The 19,893-nt window shown below is 44.6% G+C and overlaps 3 protein-coding genes across 3 annotated transcripts; 2 read left to right on the top strand and 1 right to left on the bottom strand.

The window, feature by feature from the left end:
• Positions 1 to 422: 422 nt before the first annotated feature.
• Positions 423 to 3,472, top strand: cript (cysteine-rich PDZ-binding protein). Its single transcript, XM_076760054.1, has 5 exons — positions 423 to 549; positions 729 to 794; positions 969 to 1,023; positions 1,297 to 1,400; positions 2,956 to 3,472. Exons 1-5 carry the CDS (start codon positions 534 to 536, stop codon positions 3,018 to 3,020), a joined length of 306 nt encoding a protein of 101 aa, XP_076616169.1. The 5' UTR covers positions 423 to 533; the 3' UTR covers positions 3,021 to 3,472.
• Positions 3,473 to 4,751: 1,279 nt separating this feature from the next.
• gch2 (GTP cyclohydrolase 2) lies at positions 4,752 to 8,045 on the bottom strand. Its single transcript, XM_076760305.1, has 6 exons — positions 7,585 to 8,045; positions 7,054 to 7,163; positions 6,768 to 6,823; positions 6,193 to 6,224; positions 5,997 to 6,081; positions 4,752 to 5,425 (listed from the first exon to the last, which is right to left on the bottom strand). The coding sequence occupies exons 1-6, from the start codon at positions 7,874 to 7,876 to the stop codon at positions 5,296 to 5,298; spliced, it is 705 nt and encodes a 234-aa protein (XP_076616420.1). The 5' UTR covers positions 7,877 to 8,045; the 3' UTR covers positions 4,752 to 5,295.
• Positions 8,046 to 10,712: 2,667 nt separating this feature from the next.
• On the top strand, positions 10,713 to 19,641 carry msh2 (mutS homolog 2 (E. coli)). The gene is made up of 16 exons (XM_076759794.1): positions 10,713 to 10,962; positions 11,195 to 11,343; positions 11,963 to 12,247; positions 12,649 to 12,795; positions 13,024 to 13,173; positions 13,942 to 14,075; positions 15,166 to 15,365; positions 16,324 to 16,433; positions 16,550 to 16,673; positions 17,302 to 17,452; positions 17,536 to 17,633; positions 17,733 to 17,978; positions 18,223 to 18,427; positions 18,505 to 18,752; positions 19,028 to 19,203; positions 19,334 to 19,641. Exons 1-16 carry the CDS (start codon positions 10,755 to 10,757, stop codon positions 19,508 to 19,510), a joined length of 2,808 nt encoding a protein of 935 aa, XP_076615909.1. The 5' UTR covers positions 10,713 to 10,754; the 3' UTR covers positions 19,511 to 19,641.
• Positions 19,642 to 19,893: the final 252 nt, after the last annotated feature.

The raw sequence follows: 19,893 nt of genomic DNA on the forward strand, positions 1-19,893 counted from the left end.
CAATTACTTCCTTTTTCCTGGTCCACGTAAAATGACTAATATTCAACGTCCTGCGTGACTGCCTCCAGGCTTCAGTTTCTGGGTTCTTCAAAGCGTCTCTGCTTAGCCATGCTACACTGTAGTAGACAGTTGTTTGGCCTACACGTGCTATATTTAATTTTCTTTCAAAGACGCCAAAGTTCAGCTGTGCAAGAATGAGTCACGTTCAGCAGTCTTTTATTTTGAAGAAAAACTGCAGGAAACAGGAAGTATGATTCTGTAGTTGTCTTTACAGATTTTAAAGGTATTTTTTGTAACCAATCACAGATAGTCAGCAAAGTTTTACCGGATCTTCATGTGATGGACAGTAGCATCCGCCCATGAGTGGTAAGATTCACACAACTTTGCCCAATCAATCTGTTGCGAATACGAGAGAGGAAGTAGCGACCCGGAAGTTTAGAACGATTAACTGAGCTAGTGAGATTTAGCTATCGTTTGTTGTTTTATTTTGACCAGCCGTTAAAAACCATTGGTTTAGACAAACAGAAGGAAATATGGTTTGTGAAAAGTGTACGTATCACACTGTTCAGATGTTTTCTATCTCCAAATCTCACCTACATTTGGACTGTTGGCGAAGACTTGATACTCTACGAAAGCTAACGTCGTGTGAACGCTAACTGTTGTCACTTCTGCCCTCGTCGTTGTATTGTTTTATTGCCTTCTTTACTAATTTCGTCTTACTGTTTTAGGCGAGAAGAAGCTCGGCAAAGTCATCACACCTGACACCTGGAAGGATGGAGCACGGAATACAACAGGTAAACAGAGGACTCAGATTCAGTGAAAATTTGTTTTGTACATAAAACGTAGTTGAACTCATACGTGTGCCTACATTGGGTTCAAATTTTGGAATTAAAAAGAAAAAAAAAACATAATGTCATGTTACTGAGATGATGATGTCTCATAGAGTTCACTCTCCTTCTTTCTTTCAGAGGGCGGTGGGCGTAAGCTGAATGAAAACAAGTTCCTGACTGCTAAGAAAGCCAGGTGAGTGGCTCATTAAAACCCAACTTTAACTCAAAATGTTCTTTGATTGTTTGTGAGAGAACATCACGGAGGTTGACTGTGCTTGTATCTACAAGAACTCACAGAAAAGAAGTTTTTATTGACCTCCTCTGATCATTGCACGTTTATTAGCATGTTAATTTGTTCCCTAGACCTCAAACGTAAGCATTGCTAAAAAAAAAAAAAAAAAAAGAAAGAAAAAAAAAGAAAAATGTGCATTTGTAGTGATGGATCTGTAATGCATCTCCCTCTCAGGTTTGACCCCTACAGCAAAACGGGCTTTGCTACCTGCAGGATCTGCAAGAGTTCAGTTCATCAGTCTGGATCACACTACTGTCAGGGCTGCGCATACAAGAAAGGTATTCTGTCACTCACACTGGACTGCATACTGAGCAGAAATCCTGATGGGTTTAATGTTGTGACTTTCCTTTGTTCTTCCTGCACCGCACTATGGCAAAGACTCATAGAATCTTAGTTAAAACACGACCATGTTTGAGATATTTGCACAAATGAAAGAAACTGTGAGAGCATGCGTTGTCTGGCTAAGGCTGGTGCAGCAGAGACAAGCTTGAAAATGGGGCATCATCTCTCCAGGGATGACTTCACACTATTTATTCACTGAGTGCACAAATTTAGAGTCTGAAAACAGCAATTTGGTCCACCTAAATTGCAAAAAAAAAAAAGACAATTTCTTCCTCCCTAATCTCGTTTTGTGTGTAGCAGTGCAGATTGTTTGGGTGTATTTGGCCAGCTTTTAAGACATTAGCTGACTGAGATGTCAGTGTCCCAATAATCCTGTAAAATCGACACAACAAACAGTCGACAGGGAAGTCTGTGGCTTATCCAGAGTAACTGGGACACTGTGTCTGTGACTGTGACTGTGTGAAGTTAAACTATCTATATGGCTAGATATAAAGAATTAAGTGAAAAAATATACTTTTTATACTTTAATGATCCAACTCTAGCATCAGGGACAATACTGATTAACATTGATTCACAAAAAAAGCAGAACAGTGAGTCTGCAGCCAGAATCAAGAGCACTTTTATAGGTTTGTTTGAGTTAAGTGTGTTTGCTGGCACCAGCACACTTCACTGTCTAACATTTACAGTGAGTGTTGAAATCCAAATAAGTGGACATCTGAGAAAGCACATCTGGATGAACCTTGAAGCGGGCAGTGTCAGCTACAGAAAACCAGGCCAGATAAAGCTGCAGTGGACACACAAACAGAATAAACAAGTGAGGGGCAGATCCATGTGTAGTGAGTGAAGGCTCCATGACCAGAAGGCTCAGCAAACATGACATCACAAAACTGCCCCCACATCGCAAAGCTAGCCGAGTGTGTTTTGGATCAGGAAGAACGGGCTGTTTACAGTGATTATGTGCCACTGAAACAGCTGGAGGATTCGTTTTTTTTATCGGTAAACCAGGAAAGTCACATGTGAAAAGCAATAATGGATTGAGCAAACTTTCAAGCACCGTTTCCAGTCGCTTGTAGTGACGAACCCACAGAGAATTATCACCAATTCTGCATTTCCCCACAGCTCTACAGAGATTTCTAGCATCCTTTAACTCATTCTGTTGGTTTTCTGGGCCGTAGCTTCTGCTGTGGTTCAGTCTTACCGTTCCCATCAGCATCGACTGCAACAGGCGACAGGTTTTCCACTACCTGCCCTGCACAAAATAGCAGACAGACGACGTTAATGACGAGTTAGTGACGAGCAAAAATGGAGCTAAAATTAGAGTGAGCACTGGAAAACAGCTCCAGATGAATGCTCTGTGTCCGCTGGATTTGCTCACACACGCTACATAACACAAGACGTGCACACCTGCTCCTGACATTGCTCTCCTCTCTGTCTGCAATGATTCCTTTTTAATTGCTTTTATCTTTCCGTCATCCCTTTTTGTCTCTCCAGGGATCTGTGCGATGTGTGGCAAAAAAGTTCTGGACACCAAAAACTACAAGCAAACATCAGTGTGACAGGTTGCTGATCAGAGAACAGCTCTACGAGCAAATAACGCGAGGATGAGACTGATGGTGCATGTTTGTCATCTTGTCGCATTTTCAGTATTTCTTCCACCATGTCCTGTGATAGACAGCAATAAGTCTTTACTGTTCTCCTTCCCACCTCTGTGAAAGAGAGAGATTTGGAGGTGGCTTTGCCCTCTTGTTGTATAATGTCAAATAATGCCACTGGAACTATTACAGTGGCCATAAACAGGGAAATACTGTTGTCTATAAATATACCACAACGTTATCACTGTTTTTTCAAGTTGAGGCTTCTAGATTTTTCGTGTATATTTTAAATTCAGTACTTAGACTTGAATTCTTTGCTTTTTAAAATTGCTATTTCTGTATGTAATATATCAAGTGTTGCATTTTTTTTTTTTTTTTTGTTTTTGTTGAGTGAATTAAATCATTCTATACAAGGACATTTGACAGGATTATTTTTTGCCTCTGCCTGAGGCTATGAAGAACACAGCTTTGGCCTCTTACGCACAACATACCCACATTTGTCCTGCAATAACTGGGTTGCCCTTAGATAATCTTGTTTGGAAACTGGATTCCACGCAGTCGTTTGTGACCCCCTTTCCCACTGCTGTCAGATATGGAGGTTATAGTTCACAGGTTGTTTGATGACAGGGTCCTCCTTTGATATTTAAAGGCCTTGCTCTCCCTCAGGCCCTTGTTCACATGCGCACACACATGCTTTTTTGTCCCATTATTGATTTATGCTGTTGCACCACAGCGCAAAAGCAGAACCAGTCTCCAGCTAATGTGCATTCGGTATCACTGGGACGTAGTAAATGAGTCAGGCCCTCGGGCCAGTTTGTTTCTACTTTGCTTACAAGTGACTACAACTACAACTGGTGATACAGTTCACGGACGTTGGATAATATCCCACTGTGCCTGAGGAGCAGCCACGTCCAGCGGCACAAAAACAGATGACAACTGTTGATACAACAATAACCCAACCAAATCTCAAGCTCTCAATGCTCATTCACATCCATCGATGTGGATGACATCCAACACTAATGCAAATAATGTCAAGGATCAACTAAAATAAATCACTCTGTCCAAAGTCCATACTATATACACATAGTGTGCACAATGTACGATATACTATATATGCATACTGTTTCTCCAGTTTATAGAGAAGAAATCAGTGTACGTTAGCATTTTGTGCTACGAACGCAGATTTGCTCTGCACACTGACTTTTCAGGGATAGCATAGCCGGTCTGTTTACCACTTTGATCCAGACATTCATGATCACCACAGAATGAATTCTTTTGACTTTGGTGAACCCCTGATTTGTTCTCCAAAGTTTTCACAGTGACAGTGGCTTGACAGCACCTGACTGAGGGTCGAATGAAGCCTGGTGGCTGAAACCTAGCAGCTAGCTGCCACTCAAAGCGGTCATGCCCATAATTATGCATAACTTTAAATCTTAACATAATTTAATTAAGTGATTTATGTTAACTTCATCCGTACACTACCTATAGAGGCCAAAAACTTTTTTGTAGCAGGTTGTAAACATGTTTAGGTAAACCTCATGTCACTTTTCCAGCATAAACGCACCACATTCTCAAAATCTATTAGAATTAGCATGAAACACCATCATTTTCTTGCATTATGTCATTAATGAAACGAACATAACACACTGAAATGTTCTTATTGACATACACAAAGTAAGCTTGACAACTTTCATAATGTTTCTGTCATTTTATTTCAGCAAAGGATCTTCAAAATACATGACACAGTGGTCACTGATAACACCAAAAATCTCTTCAGCACATCATTCATTGTACTCTTCGGACTACAGAAATAATTGTATTTTTATCTTTAAAATGTAATATATTACAAAGACTTTATAAATGTAGATTTAGAAATGACACAAGTTATTAAAATCGGTGGATTCTAAATATAATAATAAAGCAAGGACAGGTGTAAGGGTATCACTTGTGTGAAAGCACCATTGAATTTCTCAGAAAAAAAAAAAACATTTTCAGTATTGTCATGTCACGACATTGCACTCAGGTTCCATACATTATAACAAGAATATTGCTGCGTAAGACAGTAAAATATCTCGCAAAGGCACCAAAAATGTGAGTCTTCTACTTACTGCTGTGTTCACAGTGATTTCAAATAATGGATTTCTGCAGCAGGAAGTCAGATGTGGACCCACTGTTGCTCTAGAGCTTTCCCTGTGCTGCTGTGTGCAGAGGCTCGGGAGTGAGTGGTGTATGACTTTTGTTAGGCGCGATGCGAAAGAGTCAGGAACTCCTCCCGAATTTTTGGGTCCTCCAGGCAGACTCCCAGCATGGTGCTCGTCACTGTGCAGCTGTTCATCTTCTGGACGCCACGCATGACCATACACATGTGCCTGCAAACACACGCATACACACAGCTCAGCTTCCTGCTTTGAGGCAAGTCTCTGAACTCTGAACACGTATTGAAAGAGGAACGCCAGCAATTTGACTCATCAAAGTCTTCTAGTTTCCAGATATATGTGAAAAACGTTGCAACCAGAACCTCCTCAGCTCTGAGGCTAACAGCTCAGGGCGACATTAGTCGCTACAAGCATGACGCATCTGATTCTCTTGTGAAACTGTCGGCAGTTGAGTTGCATTGTGGGTAATGTGGACGCAAGATCTGGACAGTAAAGACAAATGTGTGGAATATAACATCCGAGATCTCTAGTTCAGCTCCATCTATGCTTCATGATGTTATTAATAATTTAGCTTGTTTGCTAACATTATGCTAACATTTAGCAACTGAAAGCAACTGGTCATACCAGACCAAGCTAGGAGGCAGAGTCTACCGTAAGTCTTTCCCTTCGTGTCTTTCAATTGCATCTTAGTCCCTCTCACTGAAGACGTGGAGAGATTGAAGGAAAAGATGACGGGAAGTAAAAAGTCTTTATTACTGAAAGACAATGGACTACAGGGACTTACTTTGCTTCAATAACCACAGCTACACCTTTGGGCTGCAGAGCCTCTGATATTCCAGTGGCGATCTGCTTGGTCAGCCGCTCTTGAACTGAAAGAAAACGCAAACCAGGCCGCATTCAAATGTTAAGATGAGATAGAAGAAAAGGGGCAATCACATGCAAAGCCTGTTAATGTTGCATTCATTTCTTTCGTGGCTTACCCTGAAGCCTCCGACTGAAGACCTCCACAATCCTGCAGAAAACAGAACACAAGCAAAGTGGAGTGGACTGATTACAGATCAGATTGATCTTTTCATAAACACAGTCTGTGACCCCTGGCCTATAGTCTAGCTATCCAACTTTACAGACCCTTTATCTGTAAATGATTCACCCGAGACAACCCTCTGAATCTGCCGTGCAAGATTCAACAGCAGCAAATTTGTGCAAAAAACCCAGTGACTCTGTTACTGTTATTCTGGGTTTGTATGTTCAGAGACGGTGTGATATTTTAGGAAAGGGAGACAAGGAGACAGACAGAGAGGCAGTGATAATAACTGCTGATTCCCACAGGTCTGAAGGGATTTTCTCACGGCTCGAGGGCGGATAGAGTTTAGATTTGTGTCTGTGAGTGTGCCTGGTGAGAGGACTAGATGATGGCCACCGGGCTTAGACTTAAGCCTCCAGGTCAATGCACTGAGATAACAGAAGAACTCAGCCACCCGGCACTAACACCAGAAACATACAGCCACAGTGGCAGCAGGAGAGTATGATATGTGTCTGTGTGTCTGTGTGTTACCTTGCTAGCTTGCTCAGTCCCACCACTTTTTTGTTGGGAATATACCCAATGGAAACCTGGAGAGAGATGACAGCATGTCAAAGCAGAGGTCACATAATCAGAGCAAAGGATTGTGAATATTATCGACTCTCACAAGCAGAAACAGAGGGCGGCGACACGCACGTGCACAAAACTGCACAAAAACAGCCTGTCGGGTATTTGTTTGTAAGATTGATTTAATGATTGCTTTGAACCCAGAAACACTCCACGTGCATTTCCCCTTTGGTTCACACTCGTGCAGACTTACCTTGCCAAAAAAGGGCACCAGGTGATGTTCGCACAGGGAAAACATGTCGATGTCCTTCACAATCACCATCTCTTCGTGGTCTTCATCGAATATGGCATTGTTTAAGACATCTTCGGGCACAAACACACATATACACGTGTTAGAAAATATTTTCAATACACAGTACTGAAAATGGGAAAACTAAGATATGGGAAGATATGGATTTGGGAATGTTATTATAGCCAATAGTCCAAATGTAGTTTGGCAGCCTGTAAGTCTATACGGTGTGCTGCCTGGAGGAGCAGCTTACAGCTTAATGCAACCTCATGCAAACATCCCCACCACCAACTACAGCTATTAAAAACTGATTTTGACGCACAACCATTAGAGGCTGTATGTTTCCGTTAGGATGCATGGCCGTCTGCAGGGTTTCTATTGTCCTGGTCAGGTGGACTTTTACTATTATAGCAGAGAGAGGGGCCGTAGCCCCTCACATTAATGACTAGAGCATGTCCCAGTGTAAAGCCCACAGATGGGCACCTGTTGACTCACCGTCGACGGTCTCGTGGTAGCCCTTGGTGAGGAACTGCATGGCCTTTGCGGCGCGCAGCGGCGTGCGCAGCAGCCCCTGTCGGTCTATGTCCTCCCCGAGCTCGTGGAGGATGCTGGCGTAGGCGACCTCGAGCGCAGGTAAGCGAGAATGGTCCTCGGCTTCTTTGCGGGACGTCTCGCGCTTGCGGAGCACGGCGGACTTGCTGGTGTCTATGATGAGGTCGCTGAGGCCGTTGTTGCAGTGGAACTCCTCCACGGTGTCGTTCATCTTGCCGTTGCAGTGGCCGTTCATGTCGGAGCGCTTCAAGTCTGGAAGAAGAGAAGAAGAGGTGAGAGAGGCGGTGATGTCGAGTTTCCCGGCGGCTCTGGTGGGCTTCTCCTGTTCCCGGTGCGCGCCTCGTTTATAAACCCCCGGCCACGTGCGCTACAGTGTTTCCATTTGTCAAGGTGCCGCCGACGTCAAACAATAATTTCGTCAGCAGCGTTAAATGTCATCAGAGGCACCCCCCACCGCCCCTTTGCCGAAAAAAGTAGGGCATACAACCGGCTTTTCTGCATCCCATCCACACACCAGCATCTGTCGCATTCATTTCTTTCCGATCTTTCTTTCCCTGAAACTACACAGATCAGTCTGGAGCTCATGACTCCACGTGGAGCTCAGGCATAATTGCTTTTTACCCTTTAACTCCCAACTTCCAGAAACAACCAACAATACATACAAATCTCAATGTATTCATGCTACATTGTTTTGGCATCATCTGTTCTGGGGAGTCTCCACCATTTGAAACCTCATTTAAAAGCCACTGAGAGCCTATCAGGTAGCATGATTCAAGGTGTATTAGTATAAAACCACCTAAAGGTGAATATCAGTGACAGACAGCCGTAGAGAAATGCAGAGGCAGTGGTCTCATAGCAGTGTTGTAAACAGGGCGGTGATTCTGCAAATCAACTGTCGAGCCATGGCTTGTCAAGTTAAAAGGACATGTGTAGGAGTTAGTGGCATCTATCAGTGAGGGTGCGTATTGCAACCAACTGAATACCCCTTGCACCTCTTGAGACCCTACGGTGGCCTTCAGGTAACGTAAAAACGCAAAAGGCCCAGTGTGGAGCCAAGGAAAAATGGTTGGTGAAAAAAGGCTGACCTCTAACCTTCCTGTCTTGGGATCAGATGGCTGTGAAATTTAATTTTCCATGATACCGGTGGAATAATTTGAGTAAGTGATCATTTGTAGCGAGAACAACAATTCCTGGAGAAGGATGGTTTATGAAACGGTGGCTGAGGAAATAACACACAGCATCACACGTCGTCACACCATCCTTACATAAACCAAACCCTCACGTATTCTCTTACGTGCATGTACAGCTGACAATGGAACAAGAAAGTGTGATCTGTTGTTCTAGAAACACATTCATCTGACAGGCTGTTGGAGGTGACATCAGTCATGCAGTTTCTTGGAATATTAGAGGATGCATGCTGTCTTGGTCTCACATGGCGGCATATAATTACCTTTACTTTTTACACTTCAATCAACAGAGCAAAGCGATTTTGTGTACCTTCAGACTTTCCCTTTAGCAGAAGTGTTTTATTTTGTTTGCCTTTTCTTTAAATGTACAAAACCCACCAATTATACAGTAAAATGAGGAGTATTTTTTGGGCTCAAAAATATAATGTTGTAAATTTCAAAAACGCGCTTAAAATAAAACAATTTATGTATTTAAAAAAGAGTCTGAAATACAAATTAAACTACAAAATGTTCTCTCTAAGCTCACTCTTCTTCTTGTTCTTCCTCTTCCTCTACCAATTCGTGCTTGTATGTTTTCTTGCTGTTGCTTGTCAAGTATAAAAGTCACTATATCCATCCAATCCGTGCAATATTAATGTGTCTGTTGATGCCTATGCCACACAAATGATCCCAGCTGACCAAATGAATCTTTAAAAATCAGATGACCACAGCTTCCCTTGCAAAGTTAATAAGAAAATAAGAGCAGTTGGTCTCAGTAGACCACATTATGTAATGTTTTAATTGTTGTTTGGAGGGAATATTTGAGATGGTAGACACTCATTATCTGTGGTGGTCATCTGTTGTTTCAAGGCTGCATTTTTTTACAGTATCGTTGGATGTTTTGCTGGATTTGTGGGACAGAGAACTGTGTCACACAGTTTCATGATAAGAATATTTCAAAACTAAGGCTACGGGACCCTTCCTGGTTTACTGCTCCACATAACACACTTCATGCGGGTGTGGATGTCACAGGGTGTCCTTTGTACGTTTGCAGATATGCTAATGATAATCGTCAAAAATGCATTTTTTGTTGTTGAGGTTGTTTTTTCTTCCCAGGCATCAACAGTATAGAGATATTTATCATCACAGCATGCCTTTGAGGGTTGAAGGGCTTTGAAACACACTTGAATTATGTCCTCTAGGGATCACCTGAAGACACCAGTGGGGCCCATTCATTGGCTGGTCTGTTGAACAGGTGCTGTACGCCGTGGGGTCAGTGGCTGATCGATCAACCAGTGGATCAGACAGCCACTCATGGAAAAAACAAAATCGAGGAGAGGTGATGCAATGATGAGAATAAACTGTCGAGATGCCGCGGTGGCACAACCACCTGAACAATCCCAATGAATCCTTAAAAATCAAATGACCACAGTTGATGCAACTTGTAAATAAAAAGACAAGGTTTTAAATGAATCCCTGAATTGCACAATCAAACTATTTTCTTTTGTTTTTTGTGATACGTTTCCAGCCTGAGAGTGAGCCTTTTATTTTTCACCTGCTGACACACTTCACATGGGTGTGGATGTCACAGGGTGTCCTTGGTAGATTTGTAGATGTGCTAACGATAATCATCAGAAATGCATTTTTTGCCGTTGAGGTTGTTTTTTCTTCCCAGGCGTCAGCAGTAAGGAGATATTTATCATCACAGCATGCCTTTGAAGGTTGAAGGGCTTTGAAACACGCTTGAATTATGTCCTCTAGGGATCACCTGAAGACACCAGTGAGCAGTGATGTAAGAAGAAGAACCGAGAAATAGAACGAATCAACACTCCGATACAGTAGGTGGCGCCCTATGCATCGCCTACGTTAGTTTGCGAGTCGTCAATAAACACAACGAAGAAGAACGTAGTTTCCTGTTTGGCCACAGTGGTGGCGGGAGATTCCAGCATGGCGGTGCAGCCGAAACAGAATCTGTCAATGGACAGTGCAGCCGAACATGGCTTTCTAAACTTCATTTTCTCCATGCCGGAGAAACCGGACACCACTTTCAGGATATTCGACCGTAACGACTACTACACCGTCCACGGAAAAGACGCCATATTCGCGGCGAAGGAAGTGTTCAAGACGAATGGGGTCATCAAATACTTGGGCTCAGGTGAGCTCTATAGCCAAGCTAACTAAGTAGCTAGTCTCCCGTTTAGCAAGTTAAGTCATTTGCGTGTTGTTGCTGCATTTACTCCGAGGTTTAGATGTAGCCACGAGCTAATCTAGCCACACATGTACGCATTAGCTGCAGCTAATGGCTAAAGCCAGACACTATTGGTGTTTTGCAGGAAATGTAGGCTCACAGGTTGTTCCTATTAAAATGTGACTATGTTGGTCTACAGGGAGTCGCAAGCTGGAGAGTGTGGTCCTGAGCAAGCTGAACTTTGAGGCCTTTGTGAAAGACTTGCTGCTGGTGAGGCAGTACAGAGTGGAGGTGTACAAGAACCACAGCAAGAGCAGCAAGGAGCACGACTGGAAGCTCGAGTACAAGGTAATGTGTTCAGCAAGTGTATGCGTGAACTGAATAGATGTATGTGTGTATGCTAATGATCCTACAGGTGAGATCATCGCATCAGGCTCGCAAGATGCTCTCATGTCAGGGAACTTAACAGGATGCATTACTATTGATAATGGGACTAACATAATCAAAGCTGGAAACATGACTGTATTGAGTGCACTGTCGCTGTTTGCAAGAAGATTGTGAGCAGCTTCTCGTTCGGCTGAAAAAATTGGAAGAGGAGGACAGAAGATGAGGCCACAGCACAGAAAGAGTTAAATATCCCTGCACACCAGCTGAGGAGCCAGTTTCCTGCAGATTCACAGACACCATTTTGTTTGTCCTTCTGTTTGTCCTTCACAACTTCCTCTTAGTTCCAAACAGGATTAACACCCAAATGAACTGAAAGCATATTACGTAAGAGTCTCTCCGAGGCTCACAGGTCATTAGACTGAGATTGATCAGTGCCGCTCCAGTGCATCACATCAGACAAAAGCCATAAAAACAGGGCTGGAGCTAACAGTTATTTTCATTAGCAATTAATCAGTTCAGGTTTAAATAAACCAATTAAAAGGCTTGTTATTATCTCTCTGTCAATCATCTGAACCCTCAGGCCTCTCCGGGGAACTTGACTCAGTTCGAGGAGATTCTGTTTGGCGGTGGAACCGGAGCGGAGGGCTGCGCCGGCGTCGTAGCCGTGCGGTTCGCTACGGGAGCTGACGGACAGCGTGTGGTCGGGGTCGGCTACGTGGACGCAGCCCAGAGGACCATGGGAGTGTGTGAGTTCCCGGACAACGAGATCTTCTCCAACCTGGAGTCCCTGCTAGTCCAAATCAGCCCCAAAGAGTGTCTCTTAGCTCAGGGGGAAGGCAGCACGGATGGCACAAAACTACGGGAGGTACGTGGGGACAAACAAACAGCAGACAGAAATTTGTGCAGTTGCAGTTCTCACCCAGAATACACAGTGGTTGTGTGCTCGTCCTGTTCCTTCTGAAATCAAGAACCATCTCCTACAGTGTTTTTACCTCACAAAAACATTTTTTGGTTAGTTGATTAATGTCATAAAATGATGAAAAATGCTTGTCATAATTTCCCAGACCTGAAATTTTCCCATTTGTTTTGTCAGTTCACGATCAGAAAAGACAAAGAAGGGAAAGCAGATCCTCACATCTGAGAAGCTGAAAGCTAATCAGAGCTAATGTTTGAGTTAAGAAGTCTGAAAATGTCAAATTTTCTTGTTGCATTGTTTTTTCCACGTCAAGTCATTCATGCACAAGACCTTGTTATGTGTTTTTGAAGGTGGTGCAGCGTGGCGGCATGCTGGTCTCTGACAGGAAGAGAGCGGAGTTCAGCAGCAAGGACATGGTCCAGGATCTCAACAGGCTGCTGAGGGCCAAGAGAGGAGAGACTGTGGCGAGCAACACGTTACCTGAGCTGGACAAACAGGTGAACAAACCACAGAGCTTCCTGACATGCGGGATTCAATCACCTGAGACGAGTAAGAAACCAATAATTCCACTGACAAGCAACGTGACATTTAAACAGTTATTTTTTAAACACAGTCTGGCACAGTGCGCTTAAAAACACAGAGGCTACAACGAAAGGGTTCATAAAATGAGAGGAATGGTAGAAAAGTTGAATATACGAAATGCCTGAATGTGGTTTCATTCACAGGTGGCTATGTCGTGCTTGGCTGCAGTGGTGCGTTTCCTTGAGCTGCTCTCTGACGAGTCCAACTTCAACTCCTTCAGTCTGACCACTCTGGACCTGGGTCAGTACATGAGGCTGGACAACGCCGCCGTGAGGGCTCTTAACCTCTTCCAGGTCAGTGGAGGCCACAGTTCTCTCAAGCAGCCGTAGCAGCTTTGGGTCACTTCACCCAAATCTCTGAGGAAACCTCTTTCCTCTTTTTTAAAATGTATATTCGAACTATAGAAAAATCCATGTGTTCGATTGTGACGGTTGATATTCGCGCTGCAGAGCGGCTGCACAGGAAGCACTGCACTGCTTGTTTTCCTTTACCAGGAAAATCTGTTGAAGACTTTTAAGCCTGTGTAGATGTTTAAATGTAAGTGGTTTGAAGGTGTGTTGACTCTTATTTAGTTTTTGTTGCTTTTGAATGAAGTGTGTTTAATGATGGCAAAATTGCTGTTTTTGTGAATGGGGTCTGGTGGCTTTAGCGAGCGTGACCGAATAGCTATTTCTGTTTAAATGAAACAGATCTTACGCTTTAACAAAAAGGTCTTAATTCTGCAATGATCAGTTCCATAATGTTCTCACACTTATTATAACAGTCTGAGTTTGTCAGTCAAGACAAACACCTTTTGTTGACATATGTTGACGGCGTGCAAACACTCGGGGGGTTAGCATTTGTTACACATGTGGTTTTACAGGTTTATGTGGGACTCTATGTCCATGCATGTCTACAATTTAAACAAGAGATTTAAATGGAGGTAAATACCGCTGTCAAACTGTACTTGATTTCCCTTTAGACTGTCCCCATCCCATAATTTGACCGTTGACATCAGCAGTAGTGAGATATCCATTGTCATAGCACGTTAAAGAAACGCCCTGTTGTATCTGCATCCTCAGGGATCACCTGATGACACCAGTGGAGCTCATTCATTGGCCGGTCTGTTGAACAAGTGCCGTACGCCGCAGGGTCAACGACTGCTCAACCAGTGGATCAAACAACCACTTATGGACAAAACCAAAATAGAGGAGAGGTAATACAATGGTGATATTTCTGACACGCCTGAGTCATACATTAACAGATCTGTACCTGCGAGCGTTGCAGCGCTGCTCTCCTCGGTAGGGATGGGAATTGATAAGATTTTTACGATTCCAATTCCGTTTTCGATTCTGCTTAACGATTCAGTTCTTTATCAATTCTCATTTGGAAAAAAGGAGAACAAACAGGTCGATTAGCATCAACTTTGTTTAGTTTAGAAGTAACCTTACAAACCAAACAGTGAGGTCTTAAGAGGGCCACAGCCTAGGGCTCCTCGATGGGGTGCCAAGGAGGTCCCCAGAAAAATGTGTTTGTTTTGAAAATAAATAAAAAATAATAATAACAATAAAATAAATATTCTTCTGTAGAAATTAACAAAATACAACGTAAATTATTCTGTGGCAATTACACAAGAATGTCCCGTAACATGTTCAACATTTTTCTAATAGAAATTAAAATTCTCCTTTTTAAAAGGATGTATGAGCTCAACACTCAAAAATAAAACTACGTCAGCCAGTGACAAATACAATCAAGTCCAGTGGAACTGCGCATTGTGCAATTCTGCAAACATTCACTATGAAGAATTAACAATTCTTCAGCAGAAAAATAAGCATATCTGCTTTTTCAGGAAGGATACGCGATCTGTCTGGACTTATGGTGTCTCCAGCTGTGGAGAACACCCTCTCAGGCGGGGTGGAGGACGCCTGCACACACAGAAAGCTTTCAGCCAGTCCTGACAGCAGGGGCAGAGACTCTCTCTTGCTCCACCACCATAGGGTGGCGTCACCCTTGCAGGGGATGGGGGGGCAGGCTTCTGTACAGCTGGATCTCCTGATCCTCTCGGAAGCTGGAGGTAGATGTGAACGGGAGCGAGTGCTGCCAGCCTCTAAGCCAGTCAGACTCTGTGTAGGAGCTTCATTTGCAGCTGGCATGCTCTCCGTTTAAAACGTCCCCAGCCGCAGTTTGCATCAGCTCTTGCTAATTAAACAGCCAAAGACCAGGACGTCTCTAAAGTCCACGTCGTCATTTGAAATAACAGTGTGCTACAGTGAATCGTGCCTTGTTTTGACGTTTTGTGCGTGTAGGCTGGACCTGGTGGAGAGCCTCGTGTGCGACTCTGAGCTCAGGCAGACCTGTCAGGAGGACTTGCTGCGGCGGTTTCCTGATCTTCACCGTCTGGCCAAGAAGTTCCACCGTCACAGTGCGACCATGCAGGACTGCTACCGAGTCTACCAAGCTGTGAGCCACATCCCTGCCCTCACCACGGCCCTGGAGAGATACTCAGGTGCACACAGAGCTATATTTAGAATACGCTGAGGGGCCAGTTTATTAGGTACAGTTTTGAAGCGGTGTGTTGGCGTCACTTTTGCGCCTGAGGCCAAAGACGCTCGACGGGTTTGAAATTCCTGCGAATCAGCAGCGGGCTGCTGAAGTCATAAAAACACGACTTTACTCCTGTGATCTCTCGGTGGCATTAAGCTCGTGGTGACATCAGGGAAGCGACTACACCCAGGGGCGCCCTTTCTACCACGTGCCCCTAAAATAAAGATCTCATTCAAAACTTCGTGCGACGCAGCAAACTATGTAAGTGGCCATACTAGATTACTGAACACATAAATCACACGAACCTCTGCGTTGACCGGAGCTGCTTCTCTGTGGCGAGGCGTCTGATGGAAGATGGTGGTGTTGATGATGATGAGGCTGCTCACAACTGGTTGTGTGGAGTCTTTGCAGGAGTGAGTTACACCTCAGTTATTTTGTTTTGTAGGTTTAGGCACATCAGCTGTTTCCACATTAAAAAGTCACGGCAAATATGCTCAGTTCCTTTTGTTTGCTCTTCATGCCCTGAATCCATGTTCTTGACTTTGAAGGAGAACGCAGTGTTTCCTTTTTTCAGTTGTCACAGCTTTAATCTCATTTCAAATGATTTCACATTTTGGAAGCAGAGAGCTGAGACGCTGCTGCAGCTGGAGGTTCAGGCTGGAGGTTTCCCACCTCTGCCTTAACGTATGCTCGAAAGCACTCCCCCATGTGTCACTCTGCATGAACAATAGGAGGACACGAAAAAAAAAGCCCACCTGGATTTGTCCATTAACAGTCCAGGCTTGATGTTCCTGGATTTTCTAGTCATGACGTGCCTCCTTTCACCCCTCTGATCGTGCATTTACAGTACCTGCATTATTAGCCTACATGCATACAGTACATTCATTCATACAGCCTTTTTTGATTTCTGTGTGTTGTAGGCAGCTACCAGGTTCTGCTGGAGGCGGTGTTCATCTCTCCTCTCAGAGACCTGCAGACTGACTTCATTAAGTACCAGGAGATGATTGAAACCACTCTGGACATGAACCAGGTCCTTTCCTCAAGAATCTCTGTACACAATTAAGAGTATAGTTTTGTGCATGATATCTGCATATTGTCAATCCCACGTGGTGTTCACACGTCTTTTTTCTTGCGTGTTACTTGCAGGTCGATCACCACGAGTTCCTGGTCAAGGCGTCGTTTGATCCGGCGTTGACCGAGCTGAGAGAAAAGATGGACGTGCTGGAAAAGAGCATGCAGGCTGTGCTGAACAGCGCAGCCAGAGAGCTAGGTGCTGTAGCAGACAAAAAAAACAATGCAGTAATTGTGTTTTTTGATGGAGTGTGGTGGTCACGAGCGGAGGGTTTGTGGCCTGTTCGACACTTCCACATGCACTGGAAACTCGTCCCTGTCAGTGGGCTTCAATGCTGCACTTAGACGAATTGCAATGAACCAGAAATTCTTCTTCTTCCACTCTAATATTTAGTATCTGACCTAAATGAAAACAAAGATAATTAGTTTTCGAACCATGTTACATCACTATTACATCATTTCATTTAACCGTCGCCCCTTTCGTGACCTTATGACCTTTTGCCTTCTGACCAGCAGTCATGAGCTTTGGGAAATGATCTGAAGAATGAACTCATGAGTACGAACCAAAATCAGTTTCCTTCGCATGGTCGCTGGACTCAGCCGTATGAGCAGCTTTGAAATCCAGACTTTATGTAGCTTGCTGCTACAGCGACCAGCAGTGAGGAAGATGCCGACTGAAATAGACAGCCAATGGAAGGCTCGAACCAGCAGCTTACTTCCTGTGAATGAGAGCCGGATAAATAGTAGAAGATGGTCGGATGGAGATAAATATTTGCTTTAAATGCTTGAATGTTGATTCAGTTTGAGCTCATCGTAGCGTGTTTCAGGTCTGGATGCCGGCAAGACGGTGAAGCTGGAGTCAAACGCCATGCTGGGTTTTTACCTGAGAGTCACCTGCAAGGAGGAGAAGACGCTGAGGAACAACAAGAAATTCACCACGCTGGATGTTCAGAAGAACGGCGTGCGCTTCACAAACAGGTTGGTCTCACGCGCCCAAAATCAGCCCCGTGTCAGCTCACGGCGTTTTCTCTCATGCACCTTTTCACACGACATGTCCGCAGCAAGCTGAGCTCTCTGAACGAGGAGTACACCAAAAACAGGGAGGAGTACGAGGAGGCCCAGAACGCCATCGTCAAGGAGATCATCAACATCGCCTCAGGTGAGGAATCTTCACATCAGAAGTAAACTCTTCATTATATGGAATTTGTCTCATTTTAATGACTGATTTAATTCACGCTGATCACTTTGAAACCACCAGGTTACGTGGATCCCCTCCAGACGCTGAGCGACGTGATAGCGCAGCTGGACGCGGTGGCGAGTTTCGCCGTGGCGTCCGTCTCCGCTCCCGTGCCGTATGTTCGACCGCGCCTGTTGGCGGACGGCTGCAGGCGCATGGAGCTGCAGCAGGCCAGACATCCCTGCATGGAGACGGACGCGGACACCGCCTTCATACCCAACGACATCACCTTCGTCCAGGGAGAGAAGAGCTTCTACATCATCACAGGTGCCAAAACACTTAGACTTCAGTTAGTATGATAAGAATATCAAAGCTAAAGAGGCGTGAATTAGGGCTATATTTTTTCTTTTTAGATAGTGGACAGTTAAAGAAATGACTTTGGTTTTATCATCATCCAACTTTGAATACTGACTCTAATCTCTTTAAAAAAAACTTTCTTCTCTGTAGTACATGTTGTACCTCACCATCACACGATACACTTCATACAGCTCTCCTCTCTTCTTGCCTGCAGGACCAAATATGGGCGGCAAGTCGACGTTTATCCGGCAGGTGGGCGTCATCGCTCTGATGGCTCAGATCGGCTGCTTTGTGCCGTGCGAGAAGGCGGAGCTCAGTGTGATTGACAGCGTCCTGGCCAGGGTGGGAGCAGGAGACAGCCAGGTCAAAGGAGTGTCCACCTTTATGTCTGAGATGCTGGAGACGGCTGCCATTCTGCGGTAAGAACAAACGCCTGTTCGTGCTAAACAATGATGATACGCAAGCCTGTTCTCATCGTCCCTGCCTGCCCCTCCAGCTCGGCCACGGAGAACTCGCTGATCATAATCGACGAGCTCGGCAGAGGCACGTCCACGTACGATGGCTTCGGTCTGGCCTGGGCCATCAGCGAACACATCGCCTCCAAGATCGGCTGCTTCTGCCTGTTCGCCACTCATTTCCACGAGCTGACGGTGCTGGCGGCGCAGCAGCCCTCCGTCCACAACCTGCACGTCACAGCGCTGACCTCCCACAACACACTCACCATGCTGTACAGAGTCAAACCAGGTCAGCACGCTCTTTAAAGGTTCTATATACAACATCCAATGACAATTTATGTCGCACTAGAGCACCGGCCTCTCAGACCACCAGACTCCATTGACAAAAACAATAATTTTACCTTGCACATGAGATTTAAGCTGCTGTAATTTGTACATGCTCACTGCAAAACACTCAGCCTCTCTCTCTGCTGCCTTGGATCATTCTGCTAAGTCCTTCAGTTGAATATTGCTAGTGACATTCAATCAAGTGTCCATACTCACCCCTCCCCTGAATGTGTTCAGGTGTGTGTGACCAGAGTTTTGGGATCCACGTTGCCGAACTGGCTTGCTTCCCGCCGGCGGTGGTTGCAATGGCGAAGGAGAAGGCGGATGAGCTGGAGGAGTTTCAGGAACCTGCAGGGGAGCAGTCTGAGAAGGAGGAAGAGCCCGAAGCCAAGAGACGACGGACAGACAAACAAGTAGGGCCCAGTTTGCTGCATCCTGCCGTCATCTCCTTTATAGATTCATGCTTAATGACCTCGTGTGCTGAAATACAAATCTTTACCAAACGGCTGCAGTAGTAACCCTGATGTGCCGCTTGTCCTTCAGGAGGGGGAGCACCTGATCCAGGACTTTCTGGAGAAGGCGAAGTCACTTCCTGCGGCCACCATGAGTGACGAAGAGGTGAAGGCGGAGCTCAGGAGAATGAAGCAGGAGCTCGTTGGCAAAAATAACAGGTACATCAGAGAGATCCTTGCGCGCTGCGTTCCTGCAAAAACAGCTTGATTTTCACTCGCAGTCATGTGTTCATCGTGACCAGCAAAGGTCAAAGTTCATGTACTGCAGGGAACCACACTAATGCTCTTGTATTGTATAGTTTTTCAATAAAGGATTTTTCCTGAATGCACTGCGAGTTTGTTATTTGACACGCTGTGCTCATGACGCACACCCCAAAACTCAGCCAAGCACGTCTCATAAATCATTTGTGAACACATGAAAACCGTAACTCCATTTATGTCCTCATGACCATTTGCCTTCTGGCCAGCAGTCATGAGCTTTGAGTAATGACCTGAAGGATGACTGACTGCACTCAGCCTGAGGAACAGAGTGAAGTTACATGAATCTGCAGCTAACAGATGGAAATAAATGTAAATAGCGTTACACTGAAT

This window comes from Chaetodon auriga, chromosome 20, assembly GCF_051107435.1.
Source record: "Chaetodon auriga isolate fChaAug3 chromosome 20, fChaAug3.hap1, whole genome shotgun sequence".
Taxonomy (NCBI): Eukaryota; Metazoa; Chordata; class Actinopteri; order Chaetodontiformes; family Chaetodontidae; genus Chaetodon; species Chaetodon auriga.

Bases quoted from the DNA above. Each gene is read 5' to 3' on its own strand.
- cript (XM_076760054.1), top strand. The intron at 795-968 runs GTAAACAGAGGA...TCTTTCTTTCAG, and splicing joins TGGAGCACGGAATACAACAG to AGGGCGGTGGGCGTAAGCTG. The intron at 1,401-2,955 runs GTATTCTGTCAC...TTGTCTCTCCAG, and splicing joins GGGCTGCGCATACAAGAAAG to GGATCTGTGCGATGTGTGGC.
- gch2 (XM_076760305.1), bottom strand. From the start codon at position 7,876: ATGAACGGCCACTGCAACGGCAAGATGAACGACACCGTGGAGGAGTTC. The intron at 6,824-7,053 runs GTAAGTCTGCAC...ATCTCTCTCCAG, and splicing joins TGGTGCCCTTTTTTGGCAAG to GTTTCCATTGGGTATATTCC. The intron at 6,225-6,767 runs GTAACACACAGA...TGTTTTCTGCAG, and splicing joins GGACTGAGCAAGCTAGCAAG to GATTGTGGAGGTCTTCAGTC.
- msh2 (XM_076759794.1), top strand. From the start codon at position 10,755: ATGGCGGTGCAGCCGAAACAGAATCTGTCAATGGACAGTGCAGCCGAA. The intron at 13,174-13,941 runs GTCAGTGGAGGC...CTGCATCCTCAG, and splicing joins GGGCTCTTAACCTCTTCCAG to GGATCACCTGATGACACCAG. The intron at 16,674-17,301 runs GTGCTGTAGCAG...AGCGTGTTTCAG, and splicing joins CAGCGCAGCCAGAGAGCTAG to GTCTGGATGCCGGCAAGACG.